The sequence below is a fragment of the Lathyrus oleraceus genome, chromosome 5, assembly GCF_024323335.1.
Source record: "Lathyrus oleraceus cultivar Zhongwan6 chromosome 5, CAAS_Psat_ZW6_1.0, whole genome shotgun sequence".
NCBI lineage: Eukaryota > Viridiplantae > Streptophyta > Magnoliopsida > Fabales > Fabaceae > Lathyrus > Lathyrus oleraceus.
Window position 1 is genome coordinate 498,287,445 of NC_066583.1, and position 23,796 is coordinate 498,311,240.

Sequence of the window (23,796 nt, forward strand, 5' to 3'; positions counted from 1 at the left end):
TATTCCAACAGTTATCCATAAGTCAAAGTAATGTTCATTGTGTTTAAAAACCCTCCCCCCATGCCAAAAGGAGAAGTGATGACATTGTTGGCGCACAAATACAATGATGTTTTCATTCAATAAATTCATGTTAAATGTTTGTTTTTCCAATTATTTTCCCTTTTCGCTTTTGCATGAAATTGGTGATCACATAAAACCTTAAGAATAAAATCAATCTTTTTCATCTGCATAATGATTTGCCTTGTCTGAATTCTAAAAAACTTTTTATATCCAAAATCATTATGCAGGCTGATCAAACCCATTGAACATAATGATCCAACACCATCTCCCAACTTTGAATTCCCTGTATTTGAGGCGGAAGAAGATGATGTTGAAGAGATTCCTGACGAGATTACTCGTCTACTTGAGCATGAAGAGAAGATCATTCAGCCGCATCTTGAGAATCTGGAAACAGTCAATTTGGGGTCTGAGGTCTGTGTGCGAGAAGTGAAGATTGGGGCACTCCTGGAAGAATCTGTTAAAAAGGGGTTGATTGAGTTGCTACGATAATATGTTGACATCTTTTCCTGGTCATATGAAGACATGCCTGGTCTAGATACTGATATTGTGCAACATTTCCTACCTTTGAAACTTGAGTGTGTGCCCGTGAAGCAGAAGCTCAGAAGAACTCATCCCGATATGGCAGTAAAACTCAAGGAGGAAGTTCAGAAGCAAATTGATGCGGGGTTTCTGGTGACTTCTACATATCCTCAATGGGTGGCCAATATTGTGCCCGTGCCTAAGAAAGATGGAAAAGTCCGGATGTGTGTGGACTATAGAGACTTGAACAAAGCTAGTCCGAAAGATGATTTCCCTCTACCACATATTGATATGCTGGTAGACAATACAACTAAATTCAAGGTCTTCTCATTTATGGACGGATTTTCCGGATATAATCAGATTAAAATGGCACCCGAGGATATGGAGAAGACAACATTCATCACACCTTGGGGAACATTCTGTTATCGAGTGATGCCCTTCGGTTTGAAGAACGTCGGAGCCACGTATCAACGAGCTATGACTACCTTGTTTCATGATATGATGCATAAGGAGATCGAGGTATATGTTGATGATATGATTGCTAAGTCGAGAACGGAAGTTGAACATGTAGAGCACCTGTTGAAGCTTTTTCAGCGTTTGAGGAAGTACAAGCTTCGTCTAAATCCCAACAAGTGTACATTTGGAGTCCGTTCCGCCAAGCTATTGGGCTTTATCGTTAGTGAAAGAGGTATTGAGGTTGATCCTGCAAAGGTCAAAGCGATACAAGAGATGCCTGCGCCCAAAACTGAGAAGCAAGTCCGAGGTTTTCTTGGCCGTTTGAATTACATTTCCAGATTCATATCCCATATGACTGCCACATGTGCGCCGATATTCAAGCTCCTCTGGAAAGGTCAGTCCCATGATTGGACCGAGGATTGCCAGAAAGCTTTTGACAGTATTAAAGAGTATTTGTCTGAGCCTCCGATTCTGTCTCCTCCTGTGGAAGGGAGACCACTGATTATGTATCTGACAGTTCTTGAAGACTCAATGGGTTGTGTCCTTGGTCAGCAGGACGAATCAGGAAAGAAAGAGCATGCCATCTACTATTTGAGTAAGAAGTTTACTGATTGTGAGTCTCGATACTCAATGCTTGAGAAAACATGTTGTGCTTTGGCTTGGGCTGCTAAGCGCTTACGCCAGTATATGTTGAATCATACGACTTGGTTGATATCCAAAATGGATCCAATCAAGTATATCTTCGAGAAGCCTGCTTTAACAGGGAGGATTGCCCGTTGGCAGATGTTGTTATCTGAGTATGATATTTAGTATCGAGCTCAGAAGGCTATTAAAGGTAGTATCTTGGCTAACCATTTGGCACATCAGCCGATTGAGGATTATCAGTCAGTTCAGTATGACTTCCCAGATGAGGAGATTCTGTATTTGAAAATGAAAGATTGTGATGAACCCACGCTTGAGGAAGGGCCAGAGCCTAGTTCCAGATGGAGTATGGTGTTTGATGGCGCTGTAAATCAATACGAAAATGGTATTGGGGCAGTAATTATTACCCCTCAGGGCACACATTTTCCTTTTACAGCAAGGCTAACTTTCAAATGCACGAATAATATGGCTGAGTATGAGGCTTGTATTATGGGGTTGGAGGAGTGCATTGATCTTAGGATCAAGCATCTTGATGTTTACGGTGATTCGGCCCTCGTTGTTAATCAGATTAAGGGTGAATGGGAAACGAATCAGCCTGGCCTCATTCCATATAGGGATTATGCGAGGAGGGTTTCAACGTTCTTTAATGAGGTTGACTTCCATCATATTCCTCGAGATGAGAATCGGATGACAGATGCTCTTGCTGCACTTGCTTCGATGATTGTAGTCAGACTTTGGAATGAAGTCCCCAATATCACTGTGATGCGCTTGGATAGACCAGCTCATGTATTTGCAGTTGAAGAAGTGAAAGATGATAAACCATGGTATTATGATATCAAGTGTTTCCTTCAGAATCAGATTTACCCGCCTGGGGCATCTGTGAAAGATAGGAAGACTTTGAGGAGATTGTCAGGCAGTTTCTACCTCAATGGTGATGTGCTTTATAAGAGAAATTTTGACATGGTGCTGCTCAGATGCGTGGATAGACACGAAGCAGACTTGTTAATGACTGAGGTCCATGAGGGTTCATTTGGTACTCATTCCAATGGACATGCCATGGCTAGAAAGATGTTGAGAGCAGGCTACTATTGGCTGACAATGGAGTCTGACTGCTGCAAATATGTGAAGAAGTGTCATAAGTGTCATATTTATGCGGATAAGATTCATATTCCACCGACACTTCTGAATGTGATTTCATCACCATGGCCCTTCTCCATGTGGGGAATCGACATGATTGGCATGATAGAGCCGAAAGCGTCCAATGGACACAGATTTATTCTCGTAGCAATTGATTACTTCACTAAGTGGGTGGAAGCAGCATCATATGCAAATGTGACTAGGCAGGTGGTCATGAAATTTATCAAGAATCAACTCATATGCCGATATGGTGTGCCAGATAAGATCATTACTGATAATGAATCTAACTTGAACAACAAGATGATGAAAGAGCTGTATAGTGAGTTCAAGATTGCACATCATAATTCTTCTCCTTACAGACCCAAGATGAATGGGGCTGTTGAAGCTGCTAATAAGAATATCAAGAAGATTATCTAGAAGATGGTTGTCACGTATAAAGATTGGCATGAGATGCTGCCATTTGCTTTACATGGATATCGTGCATCTGTCCGCACTTCAACAGGGGCAACCCCTTTCTCTCTCGTTTATGGCATGGAGGCTGTGCTCCCAGTAGAGGTGGAAATCCCATTGATGAGAGTCTTGATGGAAGCCAAGTTGACTGATGCTGAATGGGTTTAGAGTCGTTATGACCAGTTGAATTTGATAGAAGAAAAGAGATTGACTGCCATGTGCCATGGTCAATTATATCAGCAAAGGATGAAGAAATCCTTTGATAAGAAGGTCAAGCCTCGTGTGTTCCGAGAAGGTGACCTTGTGCTCAAGAAAGTCTTGTCTTTCGCGCCCGATTCCAGGGGCAAGTGGACTCCAAACTATGAAGGTCCATATGTTGTTAAGAGAGCCTTTTCAGGCGGTGAATTGATACTTACAACTATGGATGGGGAGGATTTCACTCGTCCTGTGAATTCAGATGCAGTCAAGAAATACTTCGCCTAAATGAATAAAAACAGAATAGCTCGCTAAGTTGAAAACCCGAAAGGGCGACTTAGGCAAAAATGAGCGTCTCGGTGGATTGAAAACCCGAAAGGGCGATCCAGGCAAAACTTAGAGACATGAAAAAATGAATATATGTATCCCGCTAGATTGAGTACCTCACCCTAGGGCAATCTACGCAACAAATAAGGGATTTGGCAAGTAACTGCATCCTGACAAGACTTTGTTCTACAACTGTCACCCGTCAGAGATTCTCGCTCATTCATCATCAACCAAAGCTTCAAATACATCGGATTCAGAATTGGTGGAGAAATGGTCATTATGTTCAATATAGCCATTTTCCAATATATATCACCAATTTCAAATTTGTAAAGATCTATGGAGTCTTGCCATTTGTAGACTACCATTCCATCAAACAAATTTGAGCCTTTGTCCAATTATTTGCACTCTTATTTGTTTCTATTCAACAAATGTTTTGCATGTTTTAATTGAAAATATCATTGTTTTAAATAATCAAATTTTTCATAATTTGTTTTTAAACAAAGTGAACATTCACAATGACATAGGGATACTGGGGAATGCCTGCAGTGCTCTCCCAAGGATGGTAAGATTCTCGACAGGGTAAGGCGTTTGTTCATATTCCTGGCATGCTCATGTCCTCTTCCTCCGGAGCCTCTTGTGGTTCTTTCTCTCAAGCAGAGTGTTGGGTAAGATTATTCATCTCTCCCTCCTCAGCAAATATGATCTCATTGATAGGACAGTATATGGTGATCGTTGGAAGCTTCTGGTTTTTGGTTGTTCCCCCCGGAGACCCATCCTTTTTTTTGATAACTTTCCCGGTAGAGTTGCTTCTACGTCGGAGTTCATCTATGCAACGACTTTGTCCCAGTTGGAATGATGGATGCTCATTCCCCTGCAGAAATCTTTGCTTCCTGGTATCTCTTGCCCCTCATCAGATTGGATATCTTCCACTAAGCCTGGCTTTCTCTCCTGAGATATAGTACCGGATGTTTGTTGACCGTTGGACCTATTTGTGTTAGAAATGTCTGTTTGTCAGCATTCATCATACATAAACCACGCATATATGCATAATTTTAACATTTAGATATTCATGTTGCATTCTTTGCCATATATCTTTGTTTGTTATCTCCTGCTAGTTGGTAATATATTTCCCCAAAGCAGATGTCGGTGTCTGATCTCCCCATATAGAGTCAGCTCCTTAAGCAGAAAGTGTTTATCCTTCCTTCCATACTCCCCACCGAGTTATATCCTCGTGGATGATGGTTGTTTCTGTCTCCTCCCAACACATATACTGGGATGGAATTCCCCATTGAGTTATATCCTCATAGGGACAAGCTTTGCTTCATCGTGCCTATCTAGTTTGATCCTAGACTGGCCTCTTATGACTGTTTCCTGCACTTCCCCGTAGTTTAGATGAATAGTTGCTCAGTAAATAGTAATTAACCATCTTTTCCCCAGAGGAGTCTGTGGTTTTCTACCCTTATACCGGTAGTTGTAAATCCTATTTTCACCCCCTTGCAAAGTTAACCTGTTGTTCACCCTAATCAATGACGGTTAATTTTCCGTGGTTTTCTGCCCGGTATCCGGTAGATGTAATCCCCTCCTTGTTGGTTATCTTTATCCAATATTCGGTATTGATATTCCTTCATCTTTTGAGTATATCACCCAGTAACCGGTGATATATCTCTTGGATAATTACTTTGATCAAGCAATTCATCCCTAGTGAGTCATCTCTCATTTACCCTTGTGGGTGATGATTGTTTCTCCCCTGGATCGGCCATCATTATATGCCTTAGTTTTGGTATCCTGATGCCTTTCTTTGTCGGTCGATTTATCCTTTATTAACCCAGTAATCGGTTGTGGATAATCTTCCATGCGAGTATATTATCTATGTTCTGACGGTAATAAATAATATATCTCATGCACTCTTTGGTCGAAGCCTTTTTCTCTTCCCCAGTCGAGTAAGATTCGTATCCCTTTTATTTGGAATCGAATGTCCATCCTATAATCGAGTTTGCTTTTAGCCCTCTTTTGGATGATGAGTGTCTTGGAAATATTCCCCAATTCACGCTTTGGTCGGTCACCTATTATATGCCCAGTAACCGGTATCCTTGGTGTTCCTTCCTCCCTGCTCCCTATTATGACTTTTTGTCCCCTTGCGGAGTCAGATTTTCCTGAGCTGAAGTTTACCTTTTTAGGTTTTCCTCAGATGATTTTGGATGTTTGATATCTCTCACCCTTATACCGGTCTTAGATATTCATTCTCCCGAGCATGTTATTCCCTCACCCTTATACCGGTGTCCGGATCACATGTCTCTTTGAGCTTATTACCCAGTAGCCGGTAATACCTCATCCCGCTGCTTCCCCAGAGGAGTTTTGTTTGGGTGTTTTCCCAGTGAGGTCCCTTAGTGGATTCTCCCAGCCCGAGTCCGGATTTTTATCCGAAGTATCCGTTACGGATAAGTTTTTGCTGTATTGACATATTCCCCAATACATGCATCTTTGAGTCAGCGCGAGTCCTTCCATTGATTTATTTCATGGATTTCCTTTGTGTCTCTCTGCAAGTTTCGAGTCGTGACCTGCTCACGCATTTTTATCCCTTTCACTCCCCAATAGAATCCCTGGAGTCTCTATCCCATTTGTGAGTATGGTACTCCAGTGGATTTTCAGTTATTCTTGGTTTCTTTCTTCCTTTGTGGAAACATATCTCCACAGAGTGTTACCGTTTGCATATATACATTTGCATCATGAGGTCTCTTAGGGACCAAAATTCGTCTCTTTGTTATTATTTAAGCCCATTCTACCTCGTCGAGGCGAAGATTTTAACCTTCACTTCTCCGGCTAGAATGACCTTAAATAGGGGCATCTGTAAGACCCCAATTTTGGCCCTAAGATCCCTCATGGCATCATAACATTGCATTTACAAAGCCTCAAGGATCATGAGCATCTTGGTTCCCTTTGTCTGTGGGGGGATCTCTTATGATTTGGTTTGAGATCACCAAGAATGCTTGAATTGTATATTATTTCTTTTCTCATTTTGTCTACTAACCAAAAGCACAAAAATATGTCACTAACATTTCTTGTTTATAGCTTGAGCAGTCACAAGGTCAAAAAAAGCTTCTAGGTGATCCTTTGTGCAATGATATGGCCAAGAGAAGATGAAAGCAAGCATGGCAATGGTTCCCAAAGCTCTCATCCATAAAATATGCCTCCCTAGAATCTCAATTCATCATTTTGATCAAAGCAAATCAAAGGGTTTGAAGTTTGTGTCCCAAAGAGCCCTAATTCATCTGTGTACCAAGTGTGCTTTGCTAGTGAAGCAACCTCAGCCCATGGTCAAATACAATTAAAGGAAGTTCTTTAATTCATCATTTCATGCATATTTGAACTTATTTTAGTGTCCTCAATCATCAATTCATCAAGATATGAGTTGTGGACTTGAGAAGTTGATCAGTCAATTCATCTGACTATTTTGAAATGCACTGAGCCCTAACTTTTTATGTGTTGGTCAAATGGAGATGATCCCAAAATAAAAAATGTTCTTAAGGACAATATGAACAACTTTCATGTTCATAAAAAATTGATTTGAATCTTTGAAGATCATCTCCCATTCCAAGACATTATAGGTCATTTTGACTGAAACCCTAATTTTGGGTCAACTTCCCAAGAACATAACTCATTCATTTTTCTTGATTTTGAGGTGGGATCAAATGCATTGGAAATATTAAGATGTCTAATTCAAATGTTATGTTTAACAAAATTACAAAATATCAAAAGAAATACATGTGATAATGCAAAACATTATAGGTCACTTTGGACCAAATGCATTGAAAGGCAAAAAAGTCCAACTTCAAGTGCCCATAACGTCTTCATCAAAACTCCAAATGATGCCAAATTTAAGTCCATTTTGATTGTATTGAAAATATCAACAACATTTTTGTTGGAGGTTTTTCCATTTGAGGCTTGCATCATCAAAACAGAAGGGCTTGAAGTTGTTTCAATTTTGACAAATTCTCAAAGGCATATTTTGCACTATGAACTTCATGGCCTGTTTTCATAAATTTCCAAATTTCAAAAGAGTTTTTGTCCAAAATAACATTTGTTCCTTATGTCAAGACCTTTCCAACCATTACCCACATGCTTATGTTTGGATTTTCTAATTGGAATTTTCGAAGAGATGAAGTTTTAGGCACAATTATGCAATTCATGATGAAACTTCATGCACAAGCCTTTGCCTTGCCATTTGCACGTCCAAAACTCATTCATTTGTGTTCAGCATGCAAAACCAATTGAGTTTGGGCCTCACATGCGCCTGTACAGGCCCATGCATGGAGGACCCAAGCTCATGCACACACGAGTTTTCCACCTCCTTGCATCACCTTGTGCTATAAATAGATGCACTGCTTCATTCATCTGGACACCCTGAATTAATCTGAAATGCTGCAGAAATCAAAACCTAGCCATCACTAAAGGAATACTCATTTTTCACTTATGATTTTCAAGTTTGAATTTCAACAAAATTAGTTGATCTTCAATACTTATTCCTAAGCCTAGCTCTCTTACCAAGCATCCAGATCAAGCTGCAAGCAAAGGATTGGTTGAATTGTGCTGTTGAAGGCTGCTCTACAAAGGTTTATACCTCAACTGTTTTGCTTCGAATCTCACTGAATATTGGGTGTTGCTTGTGTCCATTTGCATTTCTGAAGTCCTCATATGAGAGGCAAGCTAGTGGTGGCTTTAATTTTGTGAGTTGGTGAATTTCAGATTGAACACCTAGTTTTTCAACCTCAGATTTCTTCTTCTATAAGGATCTTGATCAAAAACTAAGGTTACAGGGGTGATGTATATCACCCTAGCTTCATTTTGGTGTATGGATCGTGAGTTTTGGTTGAGGTTGTAGAACCTGCAACTCTGGCCGGAGCTGGTGTGCTCGCCGGAGAAGACGGTGGTGTACACCACCGTCCCTTTGCCAGATGGATTATGGACCGTGTGATGGCATCCCCAGATTTAATCACAGCCTTCCATTGTTATGACTTTTATTTAATCTCCATGTGATGCGTTTGACTAAGGACTTTGGTAGGCGCGCACTTAAGGGCCCTCTGATCAGCCACGTCAATTAATGAGGCTTGATCAGACGCCTGTGGTTTTTTCTGATTTTCTTAATTTCCATTTTATTTATTTTATTTCATTTAACTTCAAGAATTCATAACTCTTTCATTTTTAATCCAAAAAATATGGGACCAATTGCATTATTTCTCTTTTTAATTCTAGTTTCTAAAAATGATTTTTAATATTTTTTATTTCATCATTTGATATTTTTTGTGAATTTTCTCTTTTTTGGTCATTTTTAATTCATTTTAAATAGTTTTTGATATTCAAAAAATACAAAAATATTTTCTCAACCTATTTGAATGATGATGGGTTTATGAAAAATATTCTCATCAATTTTTTAATTGATTTGAGATTTATTTGAGATTTTAGTTCAATTAGGTCATTTTTATTCATTTTTAATTGATTAAAAATAGTTTCTGACCTTTAAAAATGCTGAAATTTTTTGTCAAACTTTGTTTAACCATGTTGAACTTGGGATAAATCACTTGGACTTTTCAAAGTTGATTTGAAGTGATTTTGAAGTTTGACCTTTCTTTAATACTTTAATTCAAGTTTATTTTTAATATTAAAAAATGTCAAAAATATTTTGTTCATTACTTGACCTCCAATCTTCATCTCACTTCTGTTTTTGATTGTTTGACCATGATCCTCAATGTCATTGGTCAACACTTGTTGATTGGTACATTCTATTTCATTTAATGTCCTTTATTCTTTACATTTCCATTTCCATTATTCATCTCCTTCTTCTTCTTCTTTTCTTTTTGATCAATGAGTTAAGAGTTGATAAGTTAGCATTGATTAGGGAGGTTTAATCTTCCTTGATTCAAATCTAATTCATCTTGATCAAATGATCAAGTGAATGGCTTTGCATTAAGGATAGGTTGTCTTCTAAATCATGCAAAGGACTTAAACCAATACAAGATCAATTCTCTTTTTCTTTTGGCATGGCAAGTTGTTGGAACTTGGTTCACTAATCAAGACTTCTAACTTGTGTTGTTGCCTACATTATTATTGACCGTCCTCAGATAGTTGTGACTTCTACATAAGTCCAATTACGATTGCTTAACATAGTGCTAAATTTGCCTTATGGCACACTAACTACTAACACTAACCATTAACTATTAACATTTACCTTTTGCACTTTACATTTATGCAATTTATTATTCTTGTACATATTATTCATTTGCTTTTTCCTTTGCTCATTTGAGCACATGTTTATGTTATTGCAATTTGCCTTTTGCTCACTTGAGCACATAATTGTGTATATATACTATTGTGCTTGTGTGTTGTTTTGATTGTTGTGGACCAAATGCAAAGAAATGGACAAATGGACCTAGACTTTAGGACTTTCCCTAAGCTAATGGAGTTTGAAGAGCAACTAGGCCTCATGCCTTTATAGTGCTTAAAATGTCAAAGAGCAACTAGGCCTCATGCCTTTAGAATGCTTAAAACTTGAAGATGAACTTTGAAAGGATTAAATTCTAAACTCCCTCTTGTCCATTCTTTGATTGCATTATGGAACTTTTTAATGTGTGTGTTCTTGTGCTAGGGATTCCAACATTGAGCCAAATTGAGGAACCATTGCCATGAGCTTCTAAGAGAGAGAGATAAAAGAGCCATTGGAATATTCCTAAGAGCTTGTTGTGATTGTGTGCTTGTTTGCTTGAGTATTTGTTTATCTTGCTTATTCCAAAGGATGGGAGCTACTTGGATCATCAATATGATCTCAAGAGAGGAACTCCATTTGTGGTCTTGTTCTCTTATCCCTTACCTCTTGTATGATAGGATTTTAGTCATTCTTCTTCTTCCCTCCACTCCAACCCAAGCTAAAACTTTTTGTGCAAACATTTGACACTTCTTTTCAAACATTAGAAACCTAAGCCTCATGCTTTTGATTTTCAAACTTTTCTTTTCATAACACTTATTTTGAATTGAACTTCTAAGTCAACTTTGACCATTTTGTACATACTTTTCATTGGTAAATATAACCCATTCAAATACTCTTTTTTTGTGGTTTCAATGGCCACTCTCTTAATCAAAGCTTTTTCATAACCTTTAGCTATTAGGTTTGAGTTATCCTTGAGGTAGATGTAATACTCACCTATATCCTTAGTGATGGACAATGAGTCTTCCATGCTTATTATAGGGTTAACCCCTCACTAGCATGTTGAAGCTATCCTCACATGGTGGATTTGTGGTTTTAGGTTGAGTTTTCTCCCTTGGATAACAAAAGACCTTAAGGCTTTTGGACCAATTAATTCACCAACTCATTTAGAGATTTTTACCCCGAACTACGAGGTTTTGATCTTAATCTTTTTTAAGATGGTACGTAGGCAATGAGTTTATCCATTCAAACACAAAATGTAAATAAACTTGTACATTCTCTTCTCATCTCTTCAATCATGTTTGCACAAACAAATTTTCACCAAATAACAACCTTACAACCAATCTGAAAAGGGCTCCCTAGGAGTACCTAGGATGTTTTGGGTGCTTAAAACCTTCCCATTGCATAACCAACCCCCTTACCCAGATCTCTGACATTTTTACTAGTTTTTGATTCGATAAAACTTTTAGGTTTTTGTTCGCTTTCTAACCATTCCTTTGGATAAATAGAAGTGCGGTGGCGACTCGACTTGTATGATTTACCTTGGATTTAGTCAATATCTCTAATGGTAACGAATACCCCGCTACAACAACCTGCTATGTTCACAACAGAGTAACCTTGAAGAAAGGGACTCCTACTACTTTATATGAAATCTGGAAAGGGAGAAGACCTACAGTCAGATACTTCCATGTGTTTGGTAGTAAATGTTATATCTTGACTGATCGTGAACAAAGAAGGAAGATGGATCCCAAGAGTGATGAAAGAATACTTTTGGGCTACTCAACAAACAGCAGAGCATTTAGAGTCTTTAATTCCAAAACAAAAGTAATGATGGAATCTATCAATGTTGTGGTTGATGGTCAACAGACTGATGTCACATACGATGTTGAGACATCCCTAAATGATCCCCCAGCTGATTTCCCAGACAAAAGTAATGAGAGTGAACTCACTCAAGCTGAACCTGAAGCTGACAAAATTAATAAGGGACCCTCTATCAGAATTCAGAAGGATCATCCTAAAGATCTCATTATAGGAGACCCAAATAAAGGGGTCACAACTAGATCAAGGGAAGTGATCTCACATGGCTGTTTTGTGTCCAAGATTGAGCCTAGGAATGTCAAGGAAGCCTTGACTGATGAATTCTGGATCAATGCCATGCAGGAAGAGTTAGGCCAATTCAAGAGAAATGAAGTATGGGAACTGGTTCCAAGACCTGAAGGAATAAATGTCATTGGAACAAAGTGGGTTTACAAGAATAAATCTGATGAACAAGAGGTAGTTACTAAAAATAAAGCAAGATTAGTAGCACAAGGATACACTCAAGTTGAAGGAGTTGACTTTGATGAAACATTTTCCCTTGTAGCTCACGTTGAGTCCATTAGACTATTGCTTGGAGTGGCATGTATTCTGAAGTTTAAACTGTTCCAAATGGATGTAAAAAATGCCTTCTTGAATGGTTACTTAAATGAGGAAGTGTATGTTGAACAACCTAAAGGACTTACAGATCCAAATCTTCCAAAACATGTGTATAAGTTGAGGAAAGCCCTCTATGGTTTGAAACAAGCTCCTAGGGCTTGGTATGATAGACTCACAATGTTTCTCATTAACAATGGATACAGGAAGGGAGGCATTGACAAAACCCTATTTGTTAATAATGAAGGAGGAAAACTCATGGTGGCTCAAATATATGTGGATGATATTGTGTTTGGTGGGATGTCAGATCAGATGGTCGAACATTTTGTTAAATAAATACAGTCTGAATTTGAAATGAGCCTTGTTGGAGAGCTGACCTATTTTCTTGGGCTACAAGTCAAGCAGATGGAAGCTTCTATCTTTCTATCTCAAAGTAAATATGCCAAAAACATTGTTAAGAAGTTTGACATGGAGAATGCAAGTCATAAAAGGACACCTGCTCCTACACATCTGAAAGTCTCCAAAGATGAAAATGGTGTTAGTGTAGATCAAAATCTCTACAAAAGCATAATAGGAAGTCTGCTATATCTCACAGCAAGCAGACCTGACATTGCTTTTACTGTAGGTGGTTGTGCTAGATATCAAGCTGAACCAAAAGTCAGTCACATAAACCAAGTGAAAAGGATACTGAAATATGTCAATGGCACCAGTGACTATGGGATGTGGTATACTCATGGATCTGGATCTATGTTGACTGGATACTATGATGCTGACTGGGCTGGAAGTGCTGATGATAGGAAAAGCACATCAGGAGGATGTTTCTTCTTGGGGAACAACTTAATATCATGGTTTAGTAAGAAACAAAATTGTGTGTCTCTGTCCACTGCTGAAGCTGAATACATAGCAGTTGGAAGTAGTTGTTCTCAACTGGTTTGGATGAAACAGATGCTGACTGAATACAATGTCACGCAAGATGTCATGACATTGTACTGTGAGAACCTGAGTGCTATAAATATTTCTAAGAATCATATTCAGCACAGCAGGACAAAACATATTAATATTCATCATCATTTTATTAGAGAACTAGTGAAGAGAAAATCATAGCCCTGGAGCATGTTACTACTGAAATGCAATTAGCTGATATATTTAGAAAGGCTTTGAATGCTAATCAATTTGAATGTCTAAGAGAGAAATTAGGGATTTGTATCTATCAGAATTTATAGCAATTAATTTGGAGTGGAAAAGGTAATAAAAATATTGTCTGCCCACTTAAAAGAAAGTGCCCAATTTATGGTAAATCATCACCTAGTATTGGAACTTCCATCTATAGCATTTTCACACGCAACCTTTACTCAAAAATTTCCACCTTCCTTCAACTTCATCAACCTTCTCTGCTAGGGAAACAAAAACCTTTCCACAAGAACAACAAGATGTCACAACATCCTTCACCATCTGGTTCTAAAAACTCCAAACCTGCGCACAAAGCTAGAACGCCCTCTATGGACTTTCTTAATGAAGACATTTTGGAAGTGATTCCACTGTCTGTCATTCCAGGCGACGCTCCTGGTTCATCCTCCACTGCATGACATACTCAAGGTAACAGTTCTAATACCCCTAGCTCTAAGGACGACATGCATCATACTGATTGTGTCATTAGAAATCTTGTCATGAGGATCCTTAATGAAGGACACTCTGTAAAGGGAGTTTCTACTCCTCTATCAAGAAGGGACCCCTCTCTTGAGGTTGGACCTCACAATGAGAAAGATGATGATTCATCTAGGTCTGAAAAAGATATAGCTGCTGAAGGATTGTGCTCCTTAGGGCAAACTTTTCCTAGTAAGAAATTTGTAGCATCACCTACTGCCAATGCTTCTCAGTCTAAGAAGCATGACTTTGCTAAGAAGGTGATTGACCTGGAAGATGAGAGCTCGGATGATGAAGATGATAGCTTGCTTCATCACTTGAAGCCTAGTGTAGCTAAGAGGATGAAGACCAGAAAGGGTAGGTCTGTGGCTGAGATGATGACAGCCAGAACTGCTAAGAAGGCTACTGCTGTAGGCCCTTCAAAGTCTTGGAGTAAAGTGAAGGTGAAGAAGAGAAAAGTAAGAGAAAGTTCTGACTCAGATGAAGATGTTGAAGAAGATGTCCCTGACATCTCCCCTGTCAAGAGGACAACTGTTAGAAAATCCCCTACAAAAGTTGTTGTTGTATACTTGGATAATATTTCCTTCCATCTTGAAGATAGAGCAGCAAAATGGAAGTTTGTAATCCAAAGGAGAGTGATTATGGAAAGAGAACTGGGCAAGGATGCTGTGGAGGTTAAAGAGGTCGTGGACCGAATTAAATCTGCTGGATTAATGAAAACTGTTACTGGGTTATCTCAGTGTTTTGAAGGTCTGGTTAAAGAATTTATGGTGAACATCCCTGAGGACATTGCTGATAAAAACAACAAAGAGTTTTGTAAGATGTTTGTTAGAGGGAAGTGTATCAGTTTTTCTGCAACTGTGATTAATAAGTTCCTAGGAAGAGGAATAGAAGGTGCTTGTGAACTAGAAGCCACAGACAATGAGGTCTGTAGGGAAATAACTGCTAGACAGGTCAAGGAGTGGCCTAACAAGAAGCATCTCCTTGCTGGAAAGCTAACTGTGAAATATGTTATCTTGCATAAGATAGGGTCAGCAAATTGGGTACCAACCAATCACATCTCTACAATCTCAAATGCTCTTGGAAGGTTCATATATGTTGTTGGAACCAAGCTGGACTTTGATTATGGTAGATTCATGTTTGAACAAATTGTCAAACATGCTTCTACAAATGCAGTGAAGCTGCCCATAGCTTTTCCCTCAATGATTTGTGGGATAATCCTAAGCCAGCAACCTGGAATTCTAAGCACAAATGATCTTCCTATTAGAAGAAAACCTCCCCTATCAGTTCATTACAAATTATTTGAAGGCAGTCATGTCAATGACATTGTCATGACATCTTTGTGAAGAAGACATCCTTAAAAGGTGGTCTGATTGCTGAATTGAAAGAAACTTGTAAGGAATTGGAGATTGGGATAAGGGTAGCTAAAGCCAGGAAAGAAGCTTTGGAGGTTCTGATTGATAGCTTGGAGCAAGCTGATAGAGATAATGTTGGACAGGCCAAGGAAACAGAAGCCCAAACCTCTAGTGGGAGGTCTGAATCTCAAGATGAATCAAGTGGCAATTCTGGTTCTGAAGCTGATGAAAATGCTAGCTCATCTGACTAAGTGTTGTTGAAGTTGTCCCCCCACTGTTCTGATGTTGTGTTGTTTTGGATGTTCTTTTGGCAGTCTTGTTTTAATGCCTTGATGTATTTTTTTTTCTGGGTTCTTTTTGATTTCTCTGGATTTTTATCTCAGCTTGTTAAGCTGTGTATGTTTGTGGTTCTGTAACACCTAACAATATGTTTTGACATTCTATGTGACATTCTGGTTGACTAATAGACATTTATTTTGTCTCATTGATCTCTTTGGTCTCTTTTGGCTAAAAAGGGGGAGAAATAGCTAAAGGAGCTGTAGCTAAAGTTGCTATGCTATAAACAGATGGCAGATGATGTTGAAAAGGATGTTTTGTGTAGTACAGGTGATGTTGAAGGAGATGTCAGATGGGGAGGTGTATGTTACATGTGTTGTTGAAGGAGATGTCTGTGTTGAGCAGACTGAGGGGGAGAAGAAGCACATGTGTGTTTAATATGTGTTTACTAGTTGTTATTTTAGCTAGTAAATGTGTGTTTTATTACTTCTGCTGCTAAACTGCTGATGTGTTTTTTTTACTCTTGTGAACAAATGGTCTGATGCATGTTTTAGCCAAAATTTTCCAAAGGGGGAGTTTGTTAGTTCTATGTGTTGGCAGCGATTTTGGTAAAACCTAGAGTGTTCACAAGTTATCACAACTTTTGTCTTGACATAAGATAACATGTACCTGCAAAGTGTTTAAAATGTGAATGTGCAGGATTTTACTGAGATGTCAGACCCGATGTCATGACATCTGTATACAGAACATTCAGTCTGAATGTTATGTATTATGTGATTGCGTTTTTTATGCTAATCTATGTGTGATTGAAGAGATGATTGAACGCGTCATTCAATCAGTAATTACAACCAGATTGACTTATTTTCTAACGAGATATTATCAGCTGTCATGAGAAGATATGAATGGAGAATAGTTTTAGGGTTTTATGATGTCCAAGCCCAGCCAAACACTTCTATATAAAGGACATGGAAAACCTGGTTTTATACACAAGAAATAACGAACAAAATATTGAGAGAGAATAAGGGTTTTAGTCTTGTGTGGTCGTGTGTATTGTGAGCCATTCATTCATCCATAGATGATTGAATTGGACCGACTTTTGAGTTGTAATTTGTCCATTCTAAGATTTGAAGCATGAGTGTGTGTTTACTTGATTGAAGCTTTTAAGCAAGATCAAGTATGTGTTTTTGAAGAGTGTCTTCTTTTCATTGTAATTCTTATTTTATATCACTGCTGTAATTTAGGGGGAGTGAGTAGGATCTCATATCTAATAGTTCTTAGGTAGAAGTCACACGTGTAGAGATTAGGTGAAAAAACTATAACTTGAAGTTATTTACTGAGAGTCTTTGAACTAATTCTGTTTAGTGGATTTCCTTCCTGGCTTGGTAGCCCCCAGACGTAGGTGAGTTTGCACCGAACCGGGTTAACAATTGCTTGTGTCACTTGCATTACTGTTCTTTATCTTTTATCCTGTTTATATTGTTCAGATATTAGTGTTGTAACATTACCTTCGACATCTCATATCTGATACTAGAATTTCATGAGATACTCGCTTCCAACTATGGGATCAACCTTCAACTGAGGGACTCGCCCCTAATCACAAGATTCAACCTAAAAGAAGCTTAAAAACACTTCTCCCTTTACAATTCCTCTTTCTTGAGGAATTGTGTAGTGATATATTTGTAAGGGCCCATAAATACGACAATATGTGTCCTTTGTTGGGCACCCGCCCCATAAGGCATCACCTTTACATAAAACTAGGCTCACCTTATAGGTGACGCGTATAGTCCCTCTAATATGGGCTCTAACTGCGTGTGTGAATTCATGTCATGACCCTCTAAGAAATAGGTAGTCAATGTTTTTCGCAGTCAATGAGGAGCGATTATCACTTCTTGAGGATTTCCTAAATCCTAGGTCTCAGGCGCCTCAATAAATACCTCAACCCTAGAGTTAGAGGGATCCGAACATACTCATAACAATGCATGAATATATAGCTTATCACTCCACATGAGCTTAGTCTTTCCATGGCCAAAAACACCACCTAACAGAGTTATTCACCATTGTGAGCAAGCCCTACACCACCAAAAATTACTAAGCTCTCTAGTCATCCCTTACCCGCGTAGAGATATGACACATCTGGTACCTTTCGGCGAGTGTGTGTGTGTGTGTGTCTCTCTCTCTCTCTCTCTCTCTCTCTCTCTCTATATATATATATATATATATATATATATATATATATATATATATATATATATATATATATATATTATTTTGCATATAACATATTTCATTAACAACTTTTGTCCAAAAATGCATAACAATATTTTTTTCGTTGATAATGTTTCTGGTCATTTCTTGACAGATGACAATTTTATACTTCTTACCATTGTCTGATGTCGTTTTCACTAGCCTAAACTAGTCAATGTCTAATAGTTCTAGTGGTATAGATAGGGAAACAATATTTTTAGAATAAAAATAACTATTTTTTCAAGTTGATTCTCAAATGTTTATTCAAATATTCAAAGTGTTGTTTAGTGCTATGAATAAAATCACAAGAAGTTGAGTCTTTATATATCTTCCTTTTTGTTGATTGTTTTCTTGATTTTGATCTTTGATAAAGGAACCATTTTAATATTTGTGCTATTGCAACAAACTATTTTACATCCTTGTACTCACAACATGTCTTGTTGCGCATTACATTGTATCTTTTGTGATGCAATGCTTCTACCTTGTGTATTATCACTTAACTATCTCTCAAATTTGAAATATTAATGTTGATAGGAAAATTAGCAAAGTTTTTCTCTAGAGAATAAACTTCACTATGATGACTAGAGAAATTATTTCAACAAATGATGGCAACTTGATCTCCTAATAACAAAGGATAAACCATTGACTTTTAAGGTTTTAGTTGAGAAGAGAAAACCGATGATTTACTTGTCTAATCATGACTAGATAATAGCGTTGACAACATGTATCAAAGACGACCTGAGGATACTTCAACAAATACAGTATCAAAATGCTTAATAATCATTGTTGTGTCACATGAAAATTTTCAATCTTAAGATCATAGGATTATTTAATAACAAAATTAATGAATAACATTTTCACTAAAATGTCTAAACTAATTATTATTATTAATTAAATAAAAAATATGAATTTGAGGCTTAAGACAAATGTCTCACATGCAGCCCATTGGATGGACCTTCATCACGAGTTTGCAAAACATGTTCAAACCACCAAACGAATTTGTCCTAAGGTCAAATACCAATTTTAAAAATAAAACCACAGAGTAAATAGTATGTTTAAATAATTATCTAAGACTTTGTTCGAGAGTTTGGAGAGGAGAGGAAAGAAATTCAGGACTTCAAAAAATGATTTTTTTAAACATTTTTTGATTTTTTTAAAAATGATAAAATAATATTTATTATTAATATATTTAGAAATTTTGAAATATTATAACAACAAAAATTATATTTGAACAATTTATCTAAACCCTTAAAAAATCCTCCAAAATAAAAATTTGAATGGTTAATTAGAAAGTTTTTAATGTTATGAAGAAAAACAAACCTTCCAAATCCAAATTTTTGTATTCTTTTGATTCAATCCTTTTTTTGTTTTTCATAATCCTCCCCTCATTTCTCCTTTAAACTCCCAAAGGGCTTCCCCAAATGCCAATAAAACCCATTTTAGAAAACACTTTCAAATAGCTTATTATAGCAACTAAGTTGTAGCTGGAAATTTCAAGAAGTCTATCAATGGATGAATCTTCATTAGATGTTGCCTAAATTTATATGAAGCCCAATTAGAAACATAAATTTTAAGCCTTGCAAAAATCTGAAATTTGTTTATAAAAAGTAATTAAATAAAATGTAGTTTAATTACTTTGATAAAAATATTGTTCAATTGCCTAAGTTCTAATTTTATTCAACAAAACGATACGTATTTTTAATTTTAAGTATTTCATATATATATATATATATATATATATATATATATATATATATATATATATATATATATATATATATATATATATATATATATATATATATATATATATATATATATATATATATATATATATATATATATATATGATTTTTTTCAAAACTTTACTATAAAAGATTTCTTCTCAAAAAGCTTAAAAATATATTTAAAAATATTTTTTTAATTAATAGGAGATTTAGAAATATTGTTCAACTATCCATTGACGCGTTTGTATTATTGCTAATTTTGTTATTATCCCAAACTCAAACATAAGAATTGCAATTTACAAACATTGGGATTTGATTACCAAATCCTTGTAATGATTTGTATAACAAAATTGGATTGAAGACCTTCAAAACATATATAAAATTTATTTTTTTTAAATGAGAAAATATTTTAATGAATTAATGGAAAATATTTTTCTAGTCAATCATTACAAATTTTAAAGGAAAAAGAAGTCATTTTTGTTAAGAAATCAGGCATTAAAAAAATATTTAATAAAAAAAGATATTACAAAAATAAGAGGCTCAAGTACGCCACCTTTTAAAATTGTTTTATTGAGAATAATATTAATGAAAATATTTTATTTATTATAAAATAATTTTATATTGAAAGTAGTTTTCATAAAGTTTTATGATAAAAACGTTATGAATAAGGCTGTAAATTTACTTGAATTTTATTGTCCATTTATGTGTGGCTAAAATAACTTTAAGCCAACTTATGAGAGACCCACTAGTTATTAGTTATGATGTGTTAAATGGTAGTAAAGAAAACAATTATGTTGATTAGATTTTTAATATTAAATTTTATTGGATCCAATTTTAGAGTGGGTTGGATAACCTTCTAAATAATATTTATAAATAAATTAATAGTCTTCAAAAATTTAATATTCCAGTGTAAAAAAATTAATATTTGAATTTTAAAAAGGAAAAATAGTTATTATAAATTAAATAATAAATATCAATATACTATGATTTTTAAAATACGCCTGTCAATTAAATATTCTATATAAAATTATAAACATAAAGTTTTTAATATCAAGAATTTAATATTGTGTTGTAATTTTTGCAATCATATTTTTTATTACATAAATATAGTATTGCAATGATAAAAATCCTTTTAAGATGCCAACTAATTATATCTCATGCATCAATTGAGTATTAAGATCAAAGATTATATAACTTCCTAGTTTTAGACAATAATAAAAAGAAATAAAATACATCAAAGGAAAATTAATTGAGTTATGTCTAAATAAAAAAAAAATATGTATATATACTCATGGTAGTTTTGCATCTTGAAACCAAAAAAAAGTTTTATTTTTCTTATTCTTAATTCTTTTTTCTTTCTCAATTTTTTTTTTTGTCATGTCAAAGAAGAAGTCTAGTTTAGGAAGACAAAAAATTCCTATTGAAAAAATACTAAAAAAAAGTCATTTGCAAGTTACTTTTTCTAAACGGCGTTCGGGACTATTTAAAAAAGCTAGTGAACTTTGCACTCTTTGTGGTGTTGAGATTGCAATTGTAGTTTTCTCTCCGGCTGACAAGGCATTTTCTTTTGGTCATCCAGAAGTTGAGTCTATCGTTGATCGTTATTTGACTCGCAATCCTCCACCAGAATCTAGTGCTCACCAACTTGTCGAGGCTCATAGAAATGCTAATGTTCGTGATCTCAATATTCAATTGACTCAACTTCTTAACCATTTGGAGATTGAAAAGAAACAAGGGGAAGACATAGAACAAGTGAGGAAAGTTAGGCAAAGCCAATTTTGGTGGGAGAGTCCAATTGATGAGCTTGCCTTGCATGAATTGGTTCAATTAAAGGGATCTATTGAGGAGTTGAAGAAGAACATGAGAAAATTTGCTAACAAATGCATCATAGAACAATCTAATGCATCTTCGTCAAACATGGGAGTTAATGAATTTGGATGTTATGATTCATTTGACAACAAATTTGGCCGTGGGATCAATATTGTTCCCACTCATCCTAATGCATATTATCTTGGTTTTCGAAACGGGTATCTTTGACTTTTTTGTTGGTTTGGTTATGGTTTTTGAGGAGTTAATTACATTGTGGTACTTCACTAGTTATTTATTTCCTACCGAGTTCTTATTATTACTAAAAAATGCACGGTAACAAGTATGGCTGGAAATAATTCTTCCTTTTTTTTAAAGAGTTTTGACAATAAAATTTCACATTCTCGTCTATTGCATTATTGTTTTATATAAATGTTAGTATGCGAATTTTTATATTCATATAAGTGACTTTCACTAGTACACATATAAAAGTAGTAGTATTAAAATTTATGTGATCCTTTTTTTAAGAAAAATATGAAAGTGACACAATCTACCAATAGAATGTATAATGTTTCATTTTCTTCCACCTAATCTAAATTAAAGAAAATTATACATCTAAAGTGTTATGGTGATGAAGCATAAAAAACATTTCTGGTCTTTTTTTTATAAGCAATATGTATTATAAGAAAATAGAGTACAAGAGATACTCTAACCCACGTACAATTTGAGGAAATCCAGTGGAAATTTACACCACTCATAAACATTATAACATCTCCTGGCTTTTACATAAATTACCAACCATAGCCATGACAACAATTTTGCATTGAATACCACATCATATACCACACTCTCTTCAAGTTTAAATATATTAGCGTTTCTTGTTCTTCATAAGCTCTAAGTGACTGCCATCCAAATAACTCCCTCTTTATTTTTCTCTCGTTGTCCTCTTTAGTGAGTTATAGGTCTTTAAGAAATGATCAATTTGGTCATAGCCCACCATAGATACCATATATAGCTTTGAATTCAGGATTATTGATCTCTTTATTAGATGAACCCTAGTTGATAATCTATCTAACGAAAGTCTCCATGTGAATGTTTTTATCTTTGAAGGTTCCATTATCTCCCACATCACTGCTAGGGCATCTTTCAAATTGCTTTCTAGAGCTGGACTTTGGGGTTCCTACATAAAATATTTGTAGTAGGACCGCACATAAAAAATATTTGATGGACAACCAGACCAAATAAACTTGTCTTTTTACATCCCTTCTAGGTTGGATTTCCATCAGGATAGTCTTCAAGTAATCTTCCTCTGCTGCAACTGAATGATCCCCTACAACTTCTGAATCCACCGCCTGCAAAGACCACACCTAATACCCCTCCCTCAAATAGCCACAATCTAAAATATTCATGATTGGACATTTTAAAGTTGTAAAGAGAGAAGGGAATTGATTTGCTAGAGGTTATGCCCCAATCCATTTTGATTTCCAAAAGTCCAATTTACTCCCATCTCCTAGTTTACAAGAGATTAAATTTAAGAATCTATCTCCCCCAAACACTTCTTCTCTATCCACCAACTGTATGTCTCCATCATACCGATTCTTTGGTCCTATTCTTGTTGTCTTTGTTGATATTTATTCCACTGTGTATGTCTCATATCTATATTTCAAAATTCCCTCCCACATAATTTCCTCATCATGGAGCAGCCTCCACTTCCACTTACAAAGTAGAGCTCTATTGAAACATCCTACATCTTTAACTCCAATCCATCATTCTTCTTATCCCTGCACATTATTTTCCAACTGACCCAAGCAATCCCCTTTTTATCTTTTTTTCCTTGCCACACGAAATTCCTCTACAGGCTTACAATTTCTTGTTGGACCTTCATAGGAGTTTTGAAGAAAGATAAATGGTAGATAGGTAGGTTATAAATGCCTGAGTTCATAAGGGCCACTCTTCCCCCAATGGATAGATGTCTCCCTTTCCACTTAGCTAGCTTTTTCCTAAACATGTTTATCATTGGTTCCCATGTATCACATCTTCTAGGGTTGTAGCCTACATTGATCCCAAGAAATTTAAAAGGAGCTTTATCCCTGTTACACCTTAGATAGTTTCCTGTTGCCAGCATGAATTATTTTCTGATACCAACTCCCAATACCTTGCTCTTTTCCATGTTAATACTCAAACCAAACACCAATTCAAACCTTTTTAACATTGCTTTGATGATCCTCAAATTCTCCCAAGAAGCTTCACCAATAATATGTGTATCATCTACAAATTGTACTAGATTACATGAAACCTGATCATTCACCTGAAAGCCTCTAAATAAGCTGTTTCTTACTGCATTCTTCAT

At 36.1% G+C, this 23,796-nt stretch overlaps 1 protein-coding gene across 1 annotated transcript; it reads left to right on the forward strand.

The window, feature by feature from the left end:
• Positions 1-21,017: 21,017 nt before the first annotated feature.
• Positions 21,018-21,677, forward strand: LOC127081587 (agamous-like MADS-box protein AGL61). The gene has a single exon (XM_051021832.1). The coding sequence runs from the start codon at positions 21,018-21,020 to the stop codon at positions 21,675-21,677; it is 660 nt and encodes a 219-aa protein (XP_050877789.1).
• The last annotated feature ends 2,119 nt before the right edge of the window (positions 21,678-23,796 follow it).